Genomic DNA, 19,758 nt, shown 5'->3' on the forward strand with positions numbered 1-19,758 from the left:
AGTGGAGAGAGTGGAAAACATCAAGTTACTTGGGGTGCAGATCTCAGACTATCTCACCTGGTCCAGGAACACCACTGGGATTGTGAAACGGGCCCAGCAGAGATTGCACTTTCTGAGGAAACTTAAACAAGCATCACTCCCCACTAACATCTTAACTACATTCTACAGAGGCGTGGTTGAGAGTGTGCTGACCTTTTGCATCACAACCTGGTACTCCAGCTGCAGTGCTGCTGACAAAAAAGCCTTGCAGAGGGTGGTTAGGGGAGCAGAGAAGGTTATTGGGGTCTCCCTACCTTCTGTCCAAGACCTCTTTCAGAGTCGATGCCTCCAGAAGACACAGTACATCATTAAATACCCCTCACACCCTCTCCATAAACTGTTCTTCTGTCATCAGGCAAACATTACAGAAGCATCAAAACAAAAACCACAAGGTTACGAAACAGCTTCCTCCCACAGGCAGTCAGACTGCTAAATAGCTGCTCTACCTGACTCTGCTTTGGACACTTTTAACTTGCACTGGACATTTATAACTTGATTTTAACTGACATGTGGCTGTTGTGTTTTACTATTTATTGTTGTGTTTACTATTTGTTGCGTTTGTTATGTTATGATTGCACTTGCCCCTGGGAAACGCTGTCTCATTCTGCCCTGCAGAGCTGATGTATGGTTGGAATGACAATAAAGTTTTTGAATCTTGAATCTTGAATCTTGAATATAATGAACTTTGAACTTTTAAAAATGGATGGCAAACATTGGAATGGAAAGTAAATTTGTGTCTCTATTTCAAAAAGAAAATCAATTACTATTGGCTTAATATGCCTTAAATATTAACAAATGAAAGCAACACTAGAAAATCCAGTATTAAAAATCAACTACAGTGCTACATTTCCATGAAATTCCGGCCTAAGAAGCTTATCTGTTTTGAAAGAGAGAACTTTAACAATAGATGATTCAAGCTCGATAATATTTGGTATGCTGGGTCAATATAGACAGAAACCTCTCTAGAACTGGCATAGTACACCAAGCAATTAGGGAGTCAAATGGCACTTGGCCTTTATTGTGAGGGATTTTAAGTACAAAGATTTAAACAAGTGTTTCTGAGCTTGAACTGGGCTTTTAAAAGGCCACACTTGTTTCTATACTTGGAAGAATATACTTGTCCGAATCAGAATCAGAATTCAGGATTAATTTCACTGGCATATGCTTTGAAATTCGTTGTTGTATGACAGCAGTACATTGCAATTCATAATAAAAACTGAAAATTACCAGTAAATACATATATTCAATCTAGTAAACCAGCTTACTGAACTGACATTTATTTAAAAAGTTAAATGAAATAAGTAGCGCAAAAAGAAAGAGAAAGTAGGGAGTAAGTATTCATGAGCTTATTGTCCATTCAGAAGTCTGATGGCAGAGGGGAAGAAGGTGTCATGTGGCACAGGTTTACTAGATTAAGTGGTAGAATGAAGGCTTTGCATACCAAGAAGACATTGTAAGATTGTCACTTACGCATTAATGTTTTGAAGTTTAAGAGCTGATCTCAATGAGAAGTGCAAGATTCTGAGAATGGCTCAGGATGTCTGGCAGAGATTCAAAGGGTTATAGAGCTTTCAGCCCACCTCATCCACGCTAACCAAGCTGGGCACCTGAGTTAGTCTCACCTGTCTGTGTTAGGCCCATATCCCTCTAATTTTGCCATCCATGCACCTACCCAAACATTTAAAAATTTTGTTATTGAACTGATGTCTACCACTTCTTCTGGAAGCTCGTTCCACATACCCACCACCCTCTATGTGAAAAAGATGCCCTTCAGCTTCCATTTAAGTCTTTCTCTTCTCTGTCAAGAATGATGAATACTGCAGCCACTGTGCATTTGCTAATGAGTCAGGGCCTCAAAAGAGCCCCAACCTCTCCAGTGTCTGCTTAAAGCTCAAGCCATCCAGTGCCAGTAATGTCTTTGTAAATCCTTTCTCTGCCTTTCCCAACAGCTTTCTGAGTAGTTGGTGGTATTCAATTCTGAAATCGTTAGAATTTTGGACACTAACAGAGACAAAGGTATGGTAAGAAAACTAGCATGATATAGGATTACATAAACACTAGGCAGGCAGAAGAGACTTCAACAATTTGTGTTCATTTTTACCAAATAATTGCAAAACTGATGAACCTTTCGCAAGCCCAAGATCTTAAGGCACAAACTAACGGAGATGGGAGTAGACTCTCACATGGTGGATTGGATAGTGGACTACTTGACAGATAGACCTCAGTATGTGCGGTTGGGAGACTGTAGGTCTGACACGGTGGTCAGCAGCACAGGGGCGCCGCAGGGAACCGTACTCTCTCCGGTCCTGTTCACCCTGTACACATCAGACTTCCAATATAACTCGGAGTCCTGCCATGTGCAGAAGTTCGCTGATGACACGGCCATAGTGGGGTGTGTCAGGAGTGGACAGGAGGAGGAGTATAGGAAACTGATACAGGACTTTGTGATATGGTGCAACTCAAACTACCTGCGTCTCAATATCACCAAGACCAAGGAGATGGTGGTGGACTTTAGGAGATCTAGGCCTCATATGGAGCCAGTGATCATTAATGGAGAATGTGTGGAGCAGGTTAAGACCTACAAGTATCTGGGAGTACAGTTAGACGAGGAGCTAGACTGGACTGCCAACACAGATGCCTTGTGCAGGAAGGCACAGAGTCGACTGTACTTCCTAAGAAGGTTGGCGTCATTCAATGTCTGTAGTGAGATGCTGAAGATGTTCTATAGGTCAGTTGTGGAGAGCGCCCTCTTCTTTGTGGTGGCGTGTTGGGGAGGAAGCATTAAGAAGAGGGACGCCTCACGTCTTAATAAGCTGGTAAGGAAGGCGGGCTCTGTCGTGGGCAAAGTACTCGAGAGTTTAACATCGGTAGCTGAGCGAAGGGCGCTGAGTAGGCTACGGTCAATTATGGATAACTCTGAACATCCTCTACATAGCACCATCCAGAGACAGAGAAGCAGTTTCAGCGACAGGTTACTATCGATGCAATGCTCCTCAGACAGGATGAAGAGGTCAATACTCCCCAATGCCATTAGGCTTTACAATTCTACCGCCAGGACTTAAGAACTTTTTAAAAGCTATTATTAATGCTTTTTGAGATAGTGATTTAGATGCATATCATATTTTTTACTGAGTTAAGTATTGTATGTAATTAGTTTTGCTACAACAAGTGTATGGGACATTGGAAAAAAAGTTGAATTTCCCCATGGGGATGAATAAAGTATCTATCTATCTATCAATTTAAGCAAAACACAGCCTTTATCTATCTATCCATCTACAGTATCTCTCTATATCGTACTTTTAGTGAAGGGAGGAAGGCGAACTATATAGGATTTGAAGAAGAAAATAGCAGAACCTGGATCCCAGACAATTGAAATGGAGCCACAATGCAGAAAGTGGTCTTAATAGTTGATGTGACCTCAGATAGGACTCCGAGTTTCTCCATCATTTCCAACCATCATGTACTGAAGATCACAAAAGGATCAGTAGAATTCCAGGCAACCATCTCTGCCTCAGTTACAAAGAATTTCATCTTATTAAATATTAGAAATGAAGGTAACAATTGTAGATAATGGAAATAATTGGGAGTGTTGAAGGAAAACCATCTGATAGCTGTGCTTTTCAAGCTGATTGTAGATTAATAAGTAGTTTAAGTAGCGAAGGAATATGATTTGGGCATAGTCTTGAATTTTTGAAGTTTTGAAGTTTTGCACCAGAATTGTCATCTTACAGATATTTATTGAGCTACTGTAGATTCAAGATTACTCTAAGAAGATCTGTTACAAAATATTTCTGGAAATTTACCTGCAATGCCATTGTAGCTTCACTGAATACGACACTGTGTGCAAACAAAGTTCCACTGTACTTCTGGTGAAGTTTCAATGATTGGGCAGGAAAATGTTTGAGAATTTTCCTGGCCCTGACCTGGCTGTGAAATTTGCCTGAAGCTAGAATTTGTAGCACAACTTTCAAAAATGGCCTTGAACAGAAATATATTAACCAATTTACTTCTTATGATTAAGTTCCCATTCCTCATATTTCATGTTACTCGTATGCCCTCTACTGCATGGCATTCAGACTGTACACAGTGAGCTTGTTCTTCTATATATAAAGTTAAAATCCTGAAGCTCTAATTATACCCACTGTGTAAATTATGTGTAACAGAGGTTTCTCCTAATATATTTCTCATATATAGCAAAAATACAGCGGTACCGACTCCTTGCCCTCACACCCTGTCTTCCCCAGCTCACCCTCCAATCCTTAGGAGTGAGATGACTAATTAAAATGACCTGCATTGGAGCCTCCATTACAGCCAACAAGTTTGCCAGCCCTGTTTAAATGAGGTAAAATCCCTGATTTCTTTAATGAGAACTGTTGCATTCCACATGCCTTTCTTCCAGCCAGAGGATAAAATACTGATTTGGTTTTAAATAAATGTTTGTCCAATGATTTGTCTACATGGCAACACACAATGGATTACAAACTGTAAATTATTCCTTGCAAAAATGAAGTACACTTGAAAAGTAATTTTCAAGTGATATGACACATTTATGTTCAATATAACACAAAGGACAGAATGTTCAAAATCTGTTAAACAGTTTTACAAGGGAATAGTTGACAATTTGACACTAAAAATACAGATTGGTGTTAAGTGAAAAAATGATTGTGTTTTTAGCATTGAAGAGAGTACTTATCACATTGCATCTCAGACACATTAGTAATTTAATATCCCCTGTATAAGACCATAAGACATAGGAGCAGATTTAGGCTGCTCGGCCCATTGAGTCTGCTACACCATTTCATCATGGCTGATCCATTTCCCTCTCAACCCTATTTTAATGCCCTCTCCCCATAATCCTTCACACCCTGACTAATCAAGAACCAATGAACATCCGTCCTAAATGCACCTTTCTTTTTCTTAACCTGCGCCACAATATTTCTCGAAAATCAAAGTTCCAAAAACCTGTTTTTCTTGCCTTTTATCTGACAGGATCATACAAACATTGTACTCCCACTCCCACTTATCAAGTACACCTTTGCCAGAAAACTACCTGTCCCAATACACACTTGCCAGATCATTTCTGATACCATCAAAATTGGAACTTCTCCAATTTAGAATCTCAGCCTGAGCATAGACCTATCCTTCTCCATAATTACCTTGAAACTGATGGTATTATAATCATTAGATGCCAAGTGTTCTTCTACACAATCTTCTTTCACCTGCCCTGTCTCATTCCCCAGCAGGACATCTGGTATTGGACTCTCTGTAGTTGGAACACCTCTGCACTGATTAAGGAAATTGTCCTGAACAGATTTGAGAAACTCTAACCCATCCAGTCCCTTTACAATAGGGGAGTCCCAGTCAGTATGTGGAAAGTTAAAATCAGCTACTATCACAACCTTATTTTTCCAGCATCTCGCTACAAATTTGCTGTGACATTTTCCCTGACAAGTAATGCCACACCATGCCCGTTAATCCTTCCCGCTCTATCATGTCTAAAACAGCAGAACCCCGGAACACTGAGCTGCCAATCCTGCCTCTCCAGAAATCACATTTCACTGATGGCTACAATGTCATAATTCCATGATTTGATCCATGCCCTAGGCTCCATCTGCCTTTCCTACAATACTTTTTGAACTGAAGTATACACAACTCAGAACATTAGTCCCACCATGTTCAATGATTCGATTCTTGGCTTGCTATATAGGCTTAACCACATTTTCCCCCCAACCACTCTACTATTTCCCTGGCACTGTGTTCCTATCCATCTGCAACTCTAGTTTAACCACCTCTTCCCCGCCACGCTTCAGTAGCAAACATTCCTGCAAGGATATCAATTCCTCTCTAGTTCAGGTGCAAACCATCCCTTCTGAACAGGTCCTGCCTTCCCAGGAAGAGAGCCCAATGCGCCAAAAATCTGAAGCCCTCCCACATGCGCCATCTGAATAGTCACGTGTTGATCTTCCTATTTCTGGCCTCTCTAGCACATGGTACGAATATCCGCTGTGAGATCACAACTCTGGTGGTCCTGTCCTTTAACTTAGTACCCAACTTCCTGAACTTACTTTGTCGAACCTCATCATCTTTCCTACCCAGGTCATTGGTGCTGACGTGGACTGTGACCTCTGGCTATTCATGACACTTAAGATTGCCATGGACACCATCTGAAATGTTTCTGACTTGGCACCTGGGAGACAATATATCATCCGGGAGTCTTATTCTCATCCACAGCATATCCTGTCTGTTTCCATAACCAATGAATCCTCTATCACTCCAGCTCACCTTTTCTCCCCACTTCCTTTTTAAGCCACATAGCCAAACTCAATGCCAGTGATCTGATCATTGTCACATTCCTTTACTATGTCATTCCAACCCCCCATCTGCAAATAGTATCCAGAGCAGTCCTGTATACCTGTTGACAGAAACAGCCACAGGGATACTCTGCATTGGCTGCCTATCCCCCCTTTCCCCCTTCTGGTGGTCATCCAGTTACCTGTGCCCTGCCTGCATCCTGGGTGTAACTGCAGTACCTTCCTGTATGTCCTCCTGATCAACCCCTTAGCCTCCTGATTGATTAGGTCTTCATCCAGCTCCGGTTACAACTCCTTAACATGTTCTGAAAAAAGCTTCAGCTGAGTGCACTTTTTGCAGGTGTAGCCATCAGGAACACTGGAGGTCTCACTGCCTTCCCACATCCCGCAAGAGGAGCATTCCATTAGCCAGCCTGGCATCCCCACTATCCCAACTGTGCACTAAGAAAGAAAGAAAAAAATAAACAAAAATCTACCTACAGTCTCTGCCTCTCCTCACCAAAGCCTGATCTCCCCACTCTAACACCGGTGCACTCACACAATGGCCGCTCCTCTTAAACCTAAATTCATTTTATTGGACCTTGCCAAATAATTAGTTATGCACACTCTGAGGTCTCCTCAGGATCTGTGGCGTGAAGAATGTTCTGACTGCTACCACTCACTTCTTTTGAATTCTCTCTCCCACTACACAATTCAGCATCTCCTTGGGAACTGTGGCGCGCAAAATGTCCCGACTGTCCCTGCTCACTTCTTTTGAAATCTCTCTCCCGTTATGGAATCCAATTTCTCTTCAGGAATATATTCAGAGAAAAGGGCTTGGTTCTGTTGTGTGCTTGCATGGTACTGAATAATAATTTCTGCACTGCTGTGAATTTGAGAATTTATATTCCACTGATTTCAAATCAAATCCACAGATGAAATGAGGTGCCCCTCATTCAATCTGCCAGTTATTTAATGATGTTCAGTAAAATCATCAAGTACAAGTCCAGTCCAATCTAATCCATAAAATTGTCCTCAAATGTTTCACTGTATGACTGAGTACACTTTAATCTTCAGACTGGTGTTCAATATTGATAAATCCTAAATACAGGATTGAGACAAAATTCCACATTCTGAAGCAATCAATGTAAATTAACAAAACAAAATCGGTCATGCTAGAAGTAAGCTCAAAAACCGAATTCATCTATTCATAATACAATTCTATATTTTAACACTTGGTACAATACCTACTTGAGAATACTAAGTCCATCTCAGGTCTTTACCATTTTTCTCTTTTCCTTGCTGTTAAATCCTCCACTTTTTCATTTCTGTTTTCATATCCTATCCACATTCCAAATCTTTTACATGGAGCCACATAAGTCACATATTATCAGCCTTTCATGTGAAATTCACTTAATCATCATAATTTATGTATAATTATATGAATTCCTGAATTACAGTTAATGAAGAGCCCTGGAATTTGTTTTGAGGAAGATCACCTCTGTGATTGGACTTATTAATTTATTCTACAGTTCACAAGCTTCAGCACCAGAATGTCCTTACCTGACCAATTTGCTCACAGGGTGTCTGATATTCTGCCTTCTGGCAAAGATCTTTTACTCTTTCATATTTGGGTAGGAAATTTTCTTCTTGGGTGTTTTTAGTTTCATCTCTTTTGTGGAGTAGTTTACTAATAAAACAAAAGCACTGCTGCATTAGACTTGCTTTATGGAAACAATGATCATGCAATTTTTGCTTAAGAAATATTTATTTCATACCCTCTTTCCACAAGAAATGAATCTCGCCAAACCTTGGTTTTCTTGTTTGAGTTGAACCTGCAAATAACAGAATGATTACATTAGTAAACTGTATACAGGTTTTTGCCTATCAGTATTAATGGAATCTGTATAATGTCCATTCCTTTTTCAGACCAGATTGGTCTAAAGAATCAATGGATATTTCAAAAATAATCTAGTTACTTGTTATCGCTGATTGGATTTAGTTTATTGGCAATTATAGAACAATTAGCACCACCACTGATATAAAGGTTACCTGGACATAAGAACATCTTTTGTAATGTGCTAGCATAGAAAAATATGATTTGCTCTTCTGACCTATATGATACGGCTACATTGTATGGTATTTATACCATGCCATGTTTTACTTCACATTTGAAGAACAATGTTACACGCTTGCAGAAATTGGTATAAACTATTGTCATGCAAATTAGATAAACCTGTTTTTAACGTGGAATACTTATAAATACACTTAATTGCTTTAAAAATACAGAATTAAGGTATTATGAAAACAGCAAACTAGTTCCTGGAATGTTACGCTTTATATAATTTAGCGTCTGGAATAAATAGAGGGGTATGAAACTTCAGTCCCATTTTGGAACTTATTCTCTCTACAAAACATCTACCTAACCACATAAGAACTTAAGTAGTAGAAGCAGGAGAACACATTCAAGCCTTCATGCTTGTTGTGTAATTTGATAAGATCACATAGTGCTGTTTTACTGACTAACTCCACATCTTTTGATTCCCCTAAGACAGGGGTTCCCAACCTGGGGTCCACAGACCCCTCAGTTAATAGTAGGGGTCCATGGCATTGAAAAAGTTTGGAACACCTGCCCTAAGATGTCAATCAATTGTTGTCTTTAAAATTCTGAGTAACTGAGCACCCACAACCATCTCAGTCACACTCGCCATAATCTGGGTAACAAAAATAAATTCTTCGCATCTTCAACCCTTGTCATAATCAGACTTTTGTCTTGAAACTGTAACTCTGGCACTAGCTGCCCCAAATTTCGCATTTGAAATTCAAAATAAATATATTATCACAGTGTGTACTGTTTATGTCACCATATACAAACCTGAGATTTATTTTCTTGCGGGCATTCACAGTAAAACAAAAGAACTACAATCGAATCAATGAAAAACTACACATCAACAAAGAACGATAAGCAACCAATGTGCAAAACAAGACAAACTATGCAAATACTACTACTACTACTACTACTAATAATAATAATAATAATAATAATAATAATAATAATAATAATAATAATAATAATAATAATGAATAAATAATACTAAGAACATGAGTTGTAAAGCTCTTGAAAGTGAGTCCATTTGTTATGGAATCAGTTCAGTGTTGAGGTGAGTGAAGTTATTCACACTGATGGTTGAAGGGTAATAATTGCTCCTGATCCTGGTAGTGTGGGACCTAAGGCTCCTCTCCCTCCTGCCAAATGGCAGCAGTGAGAAGAGAAAATGGCTTTATGGTGGAGGTCTTTGATAACTCATATTGCTTCCTTGTGGACTCTGCATTAGTGTGATCAATGGGAGGAGCACTTTTTTCCATGACGTACTGGCCTGTATCTACCATTTTTTGTAGTTTTTTCCATTCATGGACCCTGGTGTTTCCATACCAGGCACAACCATTCAGTATACTTTCCACTGTGCAGCTATAAAACATCCAGTCAGGAGGAACAGCAATTCCACATCTGTTTTACATGTTCTGTTAAAATTTGAATGCTTTTACCGGATCATCTTGCTTTCTTTCAAACTCAAAAGTAAACAAACCTAGTTTGTTTAAACTTCCACTATTCAATTCTGAAGAATTAACTTGAGGATATTTTGAAGACTCCTTCTGTTGCAAGTATCTGCTACCTTGGGTATGCACATTGGATGTATACAGGGTATTGTAGAAGCAGTCTCACCAGGGCCTTGTACAACTGGAGCACATGTCTCCATTACAGAACTCCAGTCCTCTGTTCTTGCTCTTCCTACTGGAATTCCAGTTGCAGCAATCATGGTACATAACATGAACCAGTAACTCAGAAGAATTAGAAGAACATAAGAACTGCAAGGGCATAAGAACTGCAAGGGTAAAACCCCTAATAGGAGTTGGATACAGGCTCCCAAACTATAGTTAGGATGTGGCCTACAAATTACAGTGGGAGATAGAAAATGCATGCCAAAAGGGCAATGTTACAATAGACATGGAGGACTGTAATATGCAGGCAGATTTGGAAAATCAGTTTGGTACTGGATTACAGGAGAAGAAATTACTGGAGTACCGATGAGATGACTTTTTAGAGCAGCCCGTGTTTGGGCCCACCAGGATTGATTAGAGAGCGTAAGGTAAAAGAATCCTTAGGGAAGGTGATCATAACATGATCAAATTCACCCTGAAATGTGAGAAGGAGAAGCTTAAGTTTGTTGGATCAGTATTACAGTGAATTAAAGGTAATTACAGAGGTATGAGACAGGAGTTGGCCAGAATTGATTGGAAAAGAACACTGGCAGGGATGATGGCAGAGCAGCAACAGCTGGACATTCTGAAAGCAATTCAGAAGGCTCAAGATATATACATCCCAAAGAGGAAGAAGTATTCTAAAGGAAAGATGACGCAACCATGGCTAAGAAGAGCCAATGTAAAAACCGAAGAGAGTGCATATAATAGAGCAAAAATTAGTGGGAAGCTAGAGGATTGGAAATCTTTTAAAAACCAACAGAAGTCAACAAAAACAGTCATTAAGAAGGAAAAGATCAAATGCAAAAGTAAGATAGAAAATAATATTAAAGAGGATACCAAAAGTGTCTTCAGATACATAAAGTGTAAAAGAGCGATGAGAGTGGATAATGGACCACTGGAACACAATATTGGAGAGGTAGTAATGGGGTTAACGAAATTGCAGACAAACTGAATAAGTATTTTGCATCAGTCTTCCCTGTGGAAGACACTAGCAGTATGGTGGAAGTTCCAGATGTGAGGGGGCATGACGTTTGTGGAGTTACCATAAACAGAGAGATGGTTTTTGGGAAACTGAAAGTTCTGAAGGTAGATAAATCACCTGAACCAGATGGTCTACACCCCATGGTTCAGAAAGAGGTGGCTGTAGAGATTGTGGAGCTATTAGTAATGGTCTTTCAAGAATCACTAGATTCTGGAATGGTTCTGGAAGACTTGAAAATTGCAGAAGTCACTCCACTCATCAAGAAGGGAGAGAAGCAGAAGAAAAGAAACTATAGGCCAGTTAGTGAGACCTCAGTGATTGTGAAGATGTTGGCGTCAATTATTAAGAATGAGGTCTCAGGATACTTGGAGGCTCATGCTAAATAAGCCATAGTCAGCATGGTTTCCTGAAGGGAAAATCTTGCCTGACAAATCTGTTGGAATTCTTTGAAGAAATACCAAGCAGGATAGACAAAGGAGAATTTGTGATTATGATGTATACTTGGATTTTCAGAAGGCCATTGACAAGGTGCCCCACAGGAGGCTGTTTAACAATCTACAAGCCCATGGCATTATAGGAAATATACTAGCACGGATAAAGCAGTGGCTGATTAGCATGACTCAGAGTGGGAATCAAAGGACCCTTTTCTGGTTGGCTGTTAGTGACTAGTCATGTTCCACATGGGTGTGTGTTGGTGCCAATTCTTTTTACATGTTATGTCAATGATTTAGGTGATGGAATTGATGGATTTGTTGCAAAGTTTGCAGACAATATGAAGATAGGTGGAGAGGCAGGTGGTTTAAGTAAGTAGAGAGGCTACAGAAAGACTTAGACAGATTGGGGGAATGGGTAAAGAAATGGCAGATGGAACACAGTGTTGGAAAGTATATGGTCATGCACTTTGGTAGAAGAAGTGAAAGGGTTGACAGTTTTCTATATGGAGAGAAAATACAATAAAACTGATGCACAAAGGGACTTGTGAGTTCTTGAGCAGGATTTCCTGAATGCTAGTTTGCAGGTTAAGTCTGTGGTGAGTAAGGAAATTTTGATCAGTCTTGATGAATTTGTGGAGCAGACTCGATGGGCCAATTGGCCTAATTCTGCTCCTATATCTTAAGGTCTTATCACCCTTAGTGAATTAATTCACCAATTTGTTGTATCTTTTCACAAAGTTGTTATGGAGAAAAATTGAAAATTATATGTGCTCTCTGCAAATTATCCATTTTTAAAGAGGCAGCCTAATTTTTATCCCATTGATTTTAATACAAATGAAAATTTTGATGTTCTAATTGCTGCAACTAATTTGTAATTCAAATTATGAACACTTGCACTCTACTCCTTTCCTACTGTGTTACACTTGTAGTGGTTGTCAGCCTACGATTTCCCATGCATAATTCTACAAGCAACAGTGCCCTTTCTTCTGTGATATCTATCAACCATTCTAGCAGGTTGAATAATATTAATAACAACTGATTAAACTAACTTTAGAAGATAAAACTGCAAGTGCATACAATTACTCAGAAATGTATATAACAATTAGTATTCACCTGTTTACAAATTTCATTATTTTTTCTAGCTGATTAAATGTTTGTCTAATATCAATAAATTCTCTAAGTCTCCAAGGCAAAGGAGAAGAATTAGACCTTTTGGCTCATTGAATCTGCTCCACGTTTGACCATGGCTGCTTTATTTCCCTCTCTGCTCCATTTTCCTTCCTTCTCCCTGGAATTTCTGATGTCTTTATTGATCAAGAGCCTAACAACCTCTGCTTTAAATATACCCAATGATGGCCTCCAGAGCCATCTGTGGCAACGAATTCCACAGTTTCACCACCCTCTGGCTAAAGATATGCTTCCTCATCTCTGTTCAAAAGGGATAACTTTCCATTCTGAAGCTGTCACCTTTGGTCCTAGACTTTCCCACTATTGGAAACATACTCTCCACAGCCACTATATCTAGGCCTTTCAATATTAGGTAGATTTCAATGAGATTACCCCTCATTCTTCTAGACTCCAGAGTGTACAAGTTCACATCCATTAATAGCTCCTCATAAGTTAACCCTTCCATTCTTGGGATCATTCTTGTAAACCTCCTTTGGACAATCTCCAATGCCAGTATATCCTTTCTAAGGTATAGAGCCCAAAACTGTTCACAATACTCCAATTGTGCTCTTACCAGTGCTGTATAAAGTCTTAACATTACATCCTTGCTTTGACATTCTAGTCCTGTGGAAATGAATGCTAATATTGCATTTGCCTTCCTTATTCCATGTAATCTAAGGATTTTTGATCTTTCCATCACAAAGAACACATAACAGAATCATAGGAATAATGAAAACATCCTGCAAAAACTAATTGCATGCATTTTATGAATTTTAACCAGTTAAATTATTAAAATGGCTTAAATGAAAAACAAGCACATAGAAAATTATTGGAAAAGATCCATTAAAATGGCAGAAATTTACATAATAATACACAAATTTGATGTATTTAGCATCAGTAAAACAGGGCACTCTTACCTGTTGACAGGTTTCTCAGTGTCTAAGAGTTTCAGAATGGATTTGCCATCCATGTCAGCTGGAATATCTAGACCTGCAATATCTAAAATTGTCGGTGCGAGGTCTATGTTTAAAACGATTTGAGGAATGCTGAGAATAAATAACAAAAAAGAAGCTGATTTAAATAGGATCTACACTGATTCTTGCAGTCTACAAACAGAAAATGCTGAATAACTGCTTTACTGACCAAAGTTGTTGTTAGCAGTCATAGGATTAACTAAGCATGTGTTTCTTAAAACATTTCTAAATTTTGTAATCTGCAGTCCCCTCATTTTAAGCCACAGTAAGGCTGGACAATTACAGAGTTATGCAACATAGACACATGTCCTTTGTCCCTCGAGTTCGTGCTTCCATCAGGCACCCATTTACACTAATCCTATTTTATTCTTCCTACATTCCAGATTCTATCACTCACTCACAACATAGGGACAATTTACAGTAGTCGATTAACTTACCAGCCCATTTATCTATCTATCTATCTATTTATTGACATACATTTCCTTCTGTCTCTTTGACCCACACAGCCCATCAACCCCTGAATTAACCCTAGCCTAATCACGGGACAACTTACAATGAGCAATTACCCTACCAACCAGAACATCTTTGGACTGTGGGAGGAAACCGGAGCACCCGGAGGAAACCCACATGGTCATGAGAAGAACATACGAACTCCTTACAGACAGCAGCAGGAAATGAACATGGGTCACTGATACTGTAAAGCATTGTGCTAACTACTTCACTACTGTGCTGCCCCTTTAAGGATGTGGAAGGAAACCCAAGCACTCAGAAGAAACTCTCTCACATGGACAACTTACAAATGCCATGCAGACAATCCAGGAGGTTGGGATCAAACCCTGGTCACTGAAGCTGTGGGGAAATGGCTGTATTCTGTATCACTCTCAAAACTTAGCATGCACCCATCTCCCATAATTACATCCAATTAATCATGTAGAAAAAGGTTTGAGGCGAAAATCTCTCTTCAATTTATTATTTATTTTTAATTCTTCTTAGGAACACTGTAACATTCACATATCAGTCAGTGTCACTTATATTTTATCAATGTAATTCTTTGTGTAACTCAGTTCATGAACAGCATGATCAATGACCAATGAATAACTGGGTATCAGGATAATGCTCCGCTATATAGCTCCGCAGTTTGCACTCTTTTTCATATGTATCGTTTGAAACCTGCTTGTGCAAATACTCTCTACACAGCGTTTTTTGCTGCATAGATTTCAGACTGGGTGCATCAGTAGATCACTTGGCTCTGCCAAGCAGAATATGACCTTGGGTATGATTTCTACTCTCCTATCAGATTCCTTCCTCTCCAGCCATTCATCATAGGCTTCACCTATCACCTTCTAGCTATCCTCTTTCTCCACCCACAACCTTCTTATTCTGCCATATTCCCCTTTTCTTTCCAGTCCTGAAGAAGGGTCTCAGCCTGAAATGTCGATTGCTTAATCATTTCCACAGATGCTGCCTGTCTTGCTGAGTTCCTTCAGCAGTTTGTGTGTTGGTCTTTATGATATTTGGGTATGCTAGCTTAAATTCAGGGTCACTCCAGAGCAGAAACTTACTTCCTCTCCCTAACACAGGAAAATCTGATACAATTTTATCACGTTTTACAATATCAACTGATTGAAAGCAAAACTGGAACCTTTGTGATTCATGTCAATCATTTGCTGAACCTCTGGGGAGGATCATAATGCCACTAAAACAAATTAAAGTCATTATAATCAACCTTAACATCCTTTATTCACCAGCCATAATTTACTTTTCCTTAGGATCTATGGTAGTGAAGTTACATAAAACTACCATTCTCTGAATCATGCATGTGACTTTGATCAAATTGCTATTAACTTAGATTCTTGTACAATCTTTTTAATCTGAGAAGAACGTTCTGCTAGAATTCACAAATGAAGGCAACGCCTAATCCTCATTTCATCTATTGAGTAACTTTCCAAATTTAGTTTCACAGTTCCCTGTTCCTGGTTTGTTCAAAGTAAGGAATCGCAAATTACATTAATGAGGCATAATTTAAATCTTAATCGTAAACAGAAGCAACTAAGAAAGCTTTAAGAAAATAAATTACTAATTTCCCAAGCTAAAGGCAGAGAAAATGTCCATTTCATATTCTATGACTGCAGTATTTGCAACTAAAAACTTCAATATTTTATGAGTTGCAACTTCAGTCTTCCTGAAGCGTAAGAGCAAGAGAAAAGTTGATTATGCTTGCAATTTACATTTAAAAGTACTGTAATTATAGAATTTACAATTTATGTATGCTAATGCCAACATTCGTGGAGCCTCCAAGGCCTCATCCCGGATACTCAGACCATGTATCCATTTTGCTAATCCTTGCATAGAAGCCATTGATAACCGAGTCAAACCAGTTCACAGGGAGATCAGAACCTGGCCAGAAGGTGTCACCTTAGCACTGCAGGACTGTGTCAAAAGCACGGACTGGAGCTTATTCAGGGAGGTGGCTACCTCTGATCATCACATCAACATTGAGGAATATGCAGGATTGGTGACTGGAAAGTGCATTGAGGATATTCCCATGTTTAAACGTTGCACTGCCAGGGCAAACCAGAAGCCATGGCTGACTGCAGAGGCTCGTGCACTGCTTAGGGATCGGGGCACTGCCTTCAGATTGCCGAACAGGACAACTCGAAGGTCAGCAAGAGTGTGAGTATGCACAGAAAATTCACAGATGCCTTTATGCATCAGGGACACACGGAGCATGTGGAAAGCTATACAAACTATAACAGATTACAAGTCCACCCTGCGCGTCAACAACAATGGTGCCTCCCTACCTGATAGGCTGAATGCCTTCTATGCACGATTGGATTCACTGAATGAAGTGACATTGAGGAACACTCCCTCTCCTCCTAAGGAACAGGCACGCTGTCTGGTCACAGCAGAGGAGAGGAGGATCCTAGCCAAGGTAAACCCACACAAAACTGTGGGGGGGGGGGGGGTGCGATCAACATACCAGGCAATGTGCTTAAGGACTGTGTGGCCCAGTTAATAGAAGTATCTAATATCTCTCTGAAGCAGATCTTCGTTACTGTAGGCTTCAAGGCAGCCACGATCACTCCAGTGCTCAAGAGAGCAATTGTAACCAGTCTAACCGATTACCACCTAGTGGCACTAACTTCAACAAGCATGAAGCGCTTTGAGCATCTGGTATTGGATTGTATAAATCCCACCTTCCAGCTACATTGGACCCTTTCTAGCTTGCTTACTTCTCAAACCAATCCACTGATGATGCCACAGCTCTGACCCTCCATTCTGTCCTGCTCTACCCAGGAAATGATAGCTCATACGCCAGGATGTTGTTCATTGACTTCAGCTCATCATTTAACATGATCATCTGTCAGAAGCTGGTGGGTAAACAGTTCTGGTTGGGACTCAACACCTCTCTCTGTAACTGGATCCTGGACTCCTTGATGTAAAGACCCCAGTCAGTTGCAAATGGCAGCAACATCTCAAGCTCCATCACGCTGAGTACTGATGCTCACCAGAGCTGTGTGCTCAGCCAATGGCTGTTCATGCTGCTGACTCATGACTGCACTGGCAGGTTCTGCTCAAACTGCATCATCAAGTTCATTTTCACTGATGATGTAACAGTGTTTGGCCTCAGTAGCAACAATGATGAGCTGGCATACAGAGAGGAGGTAGAGAGACTTGTTAATCGTGCAAGAATAACAACCCGAGTCTCAATCTGGGCAAGGCAAAAGAGGTGATTGTGGATTTCTGACCACTCTCCATTGCACATCAATGGCTCTGCCGTGGAGAGAGTGAAGAGCACGAAGTTCCTTGATGTGTACATAATGGATGAGATAACCTGGATCCATAACACCTCTTCAGTAGTCAAGAAAGCACAGGAGCGTCTGTACTTTCTGAGGAGACTGAGGCGTGCAATGCTCCCCCTCCCCATTTTAACAGGAGCAGCATCGAGAGTGCTCTATGTGGCTGCAACACGGTGTGGTATGGAAGCTGCAAGACATCAGAGGACAATAAAAAATATCAAGAGGATGATTGGATCCTACTTGTGAAATTTACTGTGAGAGTTACAGACAAAGGGCCCAAAATATTGTCGAGGATCCATCACTATCCATCCTTCAATCTATGTGATCCACTGCCATGAAGAAGGAGGTACAGGAGCATCAGGACTTGGACTGCTAGACTGGGTAACAGCTTCTTCCCACAGGCTGTGAGACTAATGAATACCCTGCCAACTTTGAGGTCTTGTCACAAGAATAGTGAGCTGTTTGTTGTTTACTGTACTGCTTACTGTTTACAGTTTACCTGTGCTGCTTTTTGAGTTATATTTTATTATTTTATGGTAATTGTAATCTATGAGTCTATTTCTTTTAGAGCAATGGCCTCCACCCCCTTAGTGTTACGTATTAATCTGTAGGTTGCACATGCACTGTTGTCTATGCATTTGCGTTGTTCGTGCTCTCTCACTGCAATGCAAATACACCAGTAGAGCCATCTACCATGTCCGTGCTTTTATTTAATATATATGTAGTCGTGCACAGACACAAGAAATCGGCGACAAGAACGAAGCTGAATGTCAGAAAATATCATAAACTGCACCCACAGTTATGGGACAAAACAGCGAGAGTTAAACAGCACGAGAAAGCCAAAGGACCTGTGAGTAACAGTGAAAGATGTGCTGAATTTAAAGGGAAAGTAACACGGCGATGGCTTCAGTCGGGAAAGTCGATGAATTTGATAGTAATACTGAAGGCTGGGAAATGTATATTGAGAGGGTTAAACTGTATTGTAACATAAACAACGTGAAGGGTCAAAAGAAAACCCCTATAATTCTTAGCTTAATGGGTGCAAGGATATACAATCTCTTACACAACCTAATAACTCCTGCAAAGTCAGCAACCAAGACATTTGATGAAATTGTTATAATAATACAAAATCACTTGAGCCTTAAACTGTTGGCAATAACTGAGAGATTTAGCTTTACAAAAGGAACCAGTCAAAAGATGAAAACATTCCTGAATACATTGCAGAACTGCACAAACTTTACCAGTACTGTGACTTTAGAGATGGACTTTCTGATGCAATACAAGATAGGCATGTATAGTCAAAGCACTCAAAAAAGGTTATTATTCGAAAGAGACCTGATCTTAGAACGGGCCTAGACCATTGCAATATCATTAGAGACTGCAACAAAGGATGCAGCAGAACTACAAAAAAGGAGGCTAGAACGTGAAATGCACAAAATGAACATGAATGGTGCAAAAAGCCCAAGATGTTATTGATGTGGCAAATACTCCCATGATGCAAATGACTGTTGGTTCAAAGAAAAAGTTTACAGTAAGTGTCACAAAACAAGGTCACGTAGAGAGAATGTGCAAGGCAGATTAAAAAGCACAACTGAGTGAAAAGTCATGTCTGCAACTGCACAGTATTACTGAAGCAGGTCATACAATTATTTAGATCACAATACATGTGTCCGGTGTAAAACTGAAAATGGAGCTGGATACAGGGTCAGCCTTGTCTATGATTTCAAAGGCTGACTATAACAAACTGTTTTCTAAGATACCATTAGAGAAGACCTCAATGAAGCTAAAGACTTATACAAGTGAAAAGGTGTCTCACAAAAGCAAACTAGGAGTAAATGTAATGTCTGGAGGCCAAATACAATAGTTGGAGCTTTATTTATTGAAAGGTTGAGGGCCAGCACTTTTTGGATATGAATGGTTGAGAAAAATCCAACTAGACTGGCACTCAATCAAAGCTCTCAGTGTGGCATCAACAGGCAATGGTTCCCAGATGGTAGCACTAACCAGGGACTGGCACAGCTGCTTAATGCTAATGAGAAGGTGTTTGAGAATGGAATTGCACATGAAGGCCAGAATAGAATTAAATGGAGCAGCAACATCAAGGTTCCACAAAGCACATCCAGTGCCTTATGCCCTACGTCCTAAAGTGGATGCTGAACTGCAGAGCTTGGAAGCATCTGGAATTCTCTCTAAGGTTGAGTACAGTGATTGGGCCACCCCCATTGTCCCAGTGATCAGAAAAGGAAGGCTGGAACTGTTCGCATATGTAGAGATTTCAAGACGGTGTTGCATACTGTGCAGTATCCCTTG

At 40.0% G+C, this 19,758-nt stretch overlaps 1 protein-coding gene across 6 annotated transcripts in view; it reads right to left on the reverse strand.

Annotated features, from left to right (window-relative positions):
- The window catches only part of LOC140736047 (extracellular sulfatase Sulf-2-like), a 321,216-nt gene that overhangs the window by 45,587 nt on the left and 255,871 nt on the right, over positions 1-19,758 (reverse strand). For all 6 annotated transcript variants that reach the window (XM_073061757.1, XM_073061759.1, XM_073061754.1 and 3 more), the window contains 3 exons: positions 13,592-13,720; positions 8,108-8,164; positions 7,893-8,019 (listed from right to left, as the gene is read on the reverse strand). In XM_073061757.1, the coding sequence (XP_072917858.1) occupies positions 7,893-8,019; positions 8,108-8,164; positions 13,592-13,720 (313 nt within the window). The remainder of the gene's footprint in view (positions 1-7,892; positions 8,020-8,107; positions 8,165-13,591; positions 13,721-19,758) is intronic.

This window comes from Hemitrygon akajei, chromosome 11 (genome assembly GCF_048418815.1).
Source record: "Hemitrygon akajei chromosome 11, sHemAka1.3, whole genome shotgun sequence".
NCBI classification, from domain to species: domain Eukaryota; kingdom Metazoa; phylum Chordata; class Chondrichthyes; order Myliobatiformes; family Dasyatidae; genus Hemitrygon; species Hemitrygon akajei.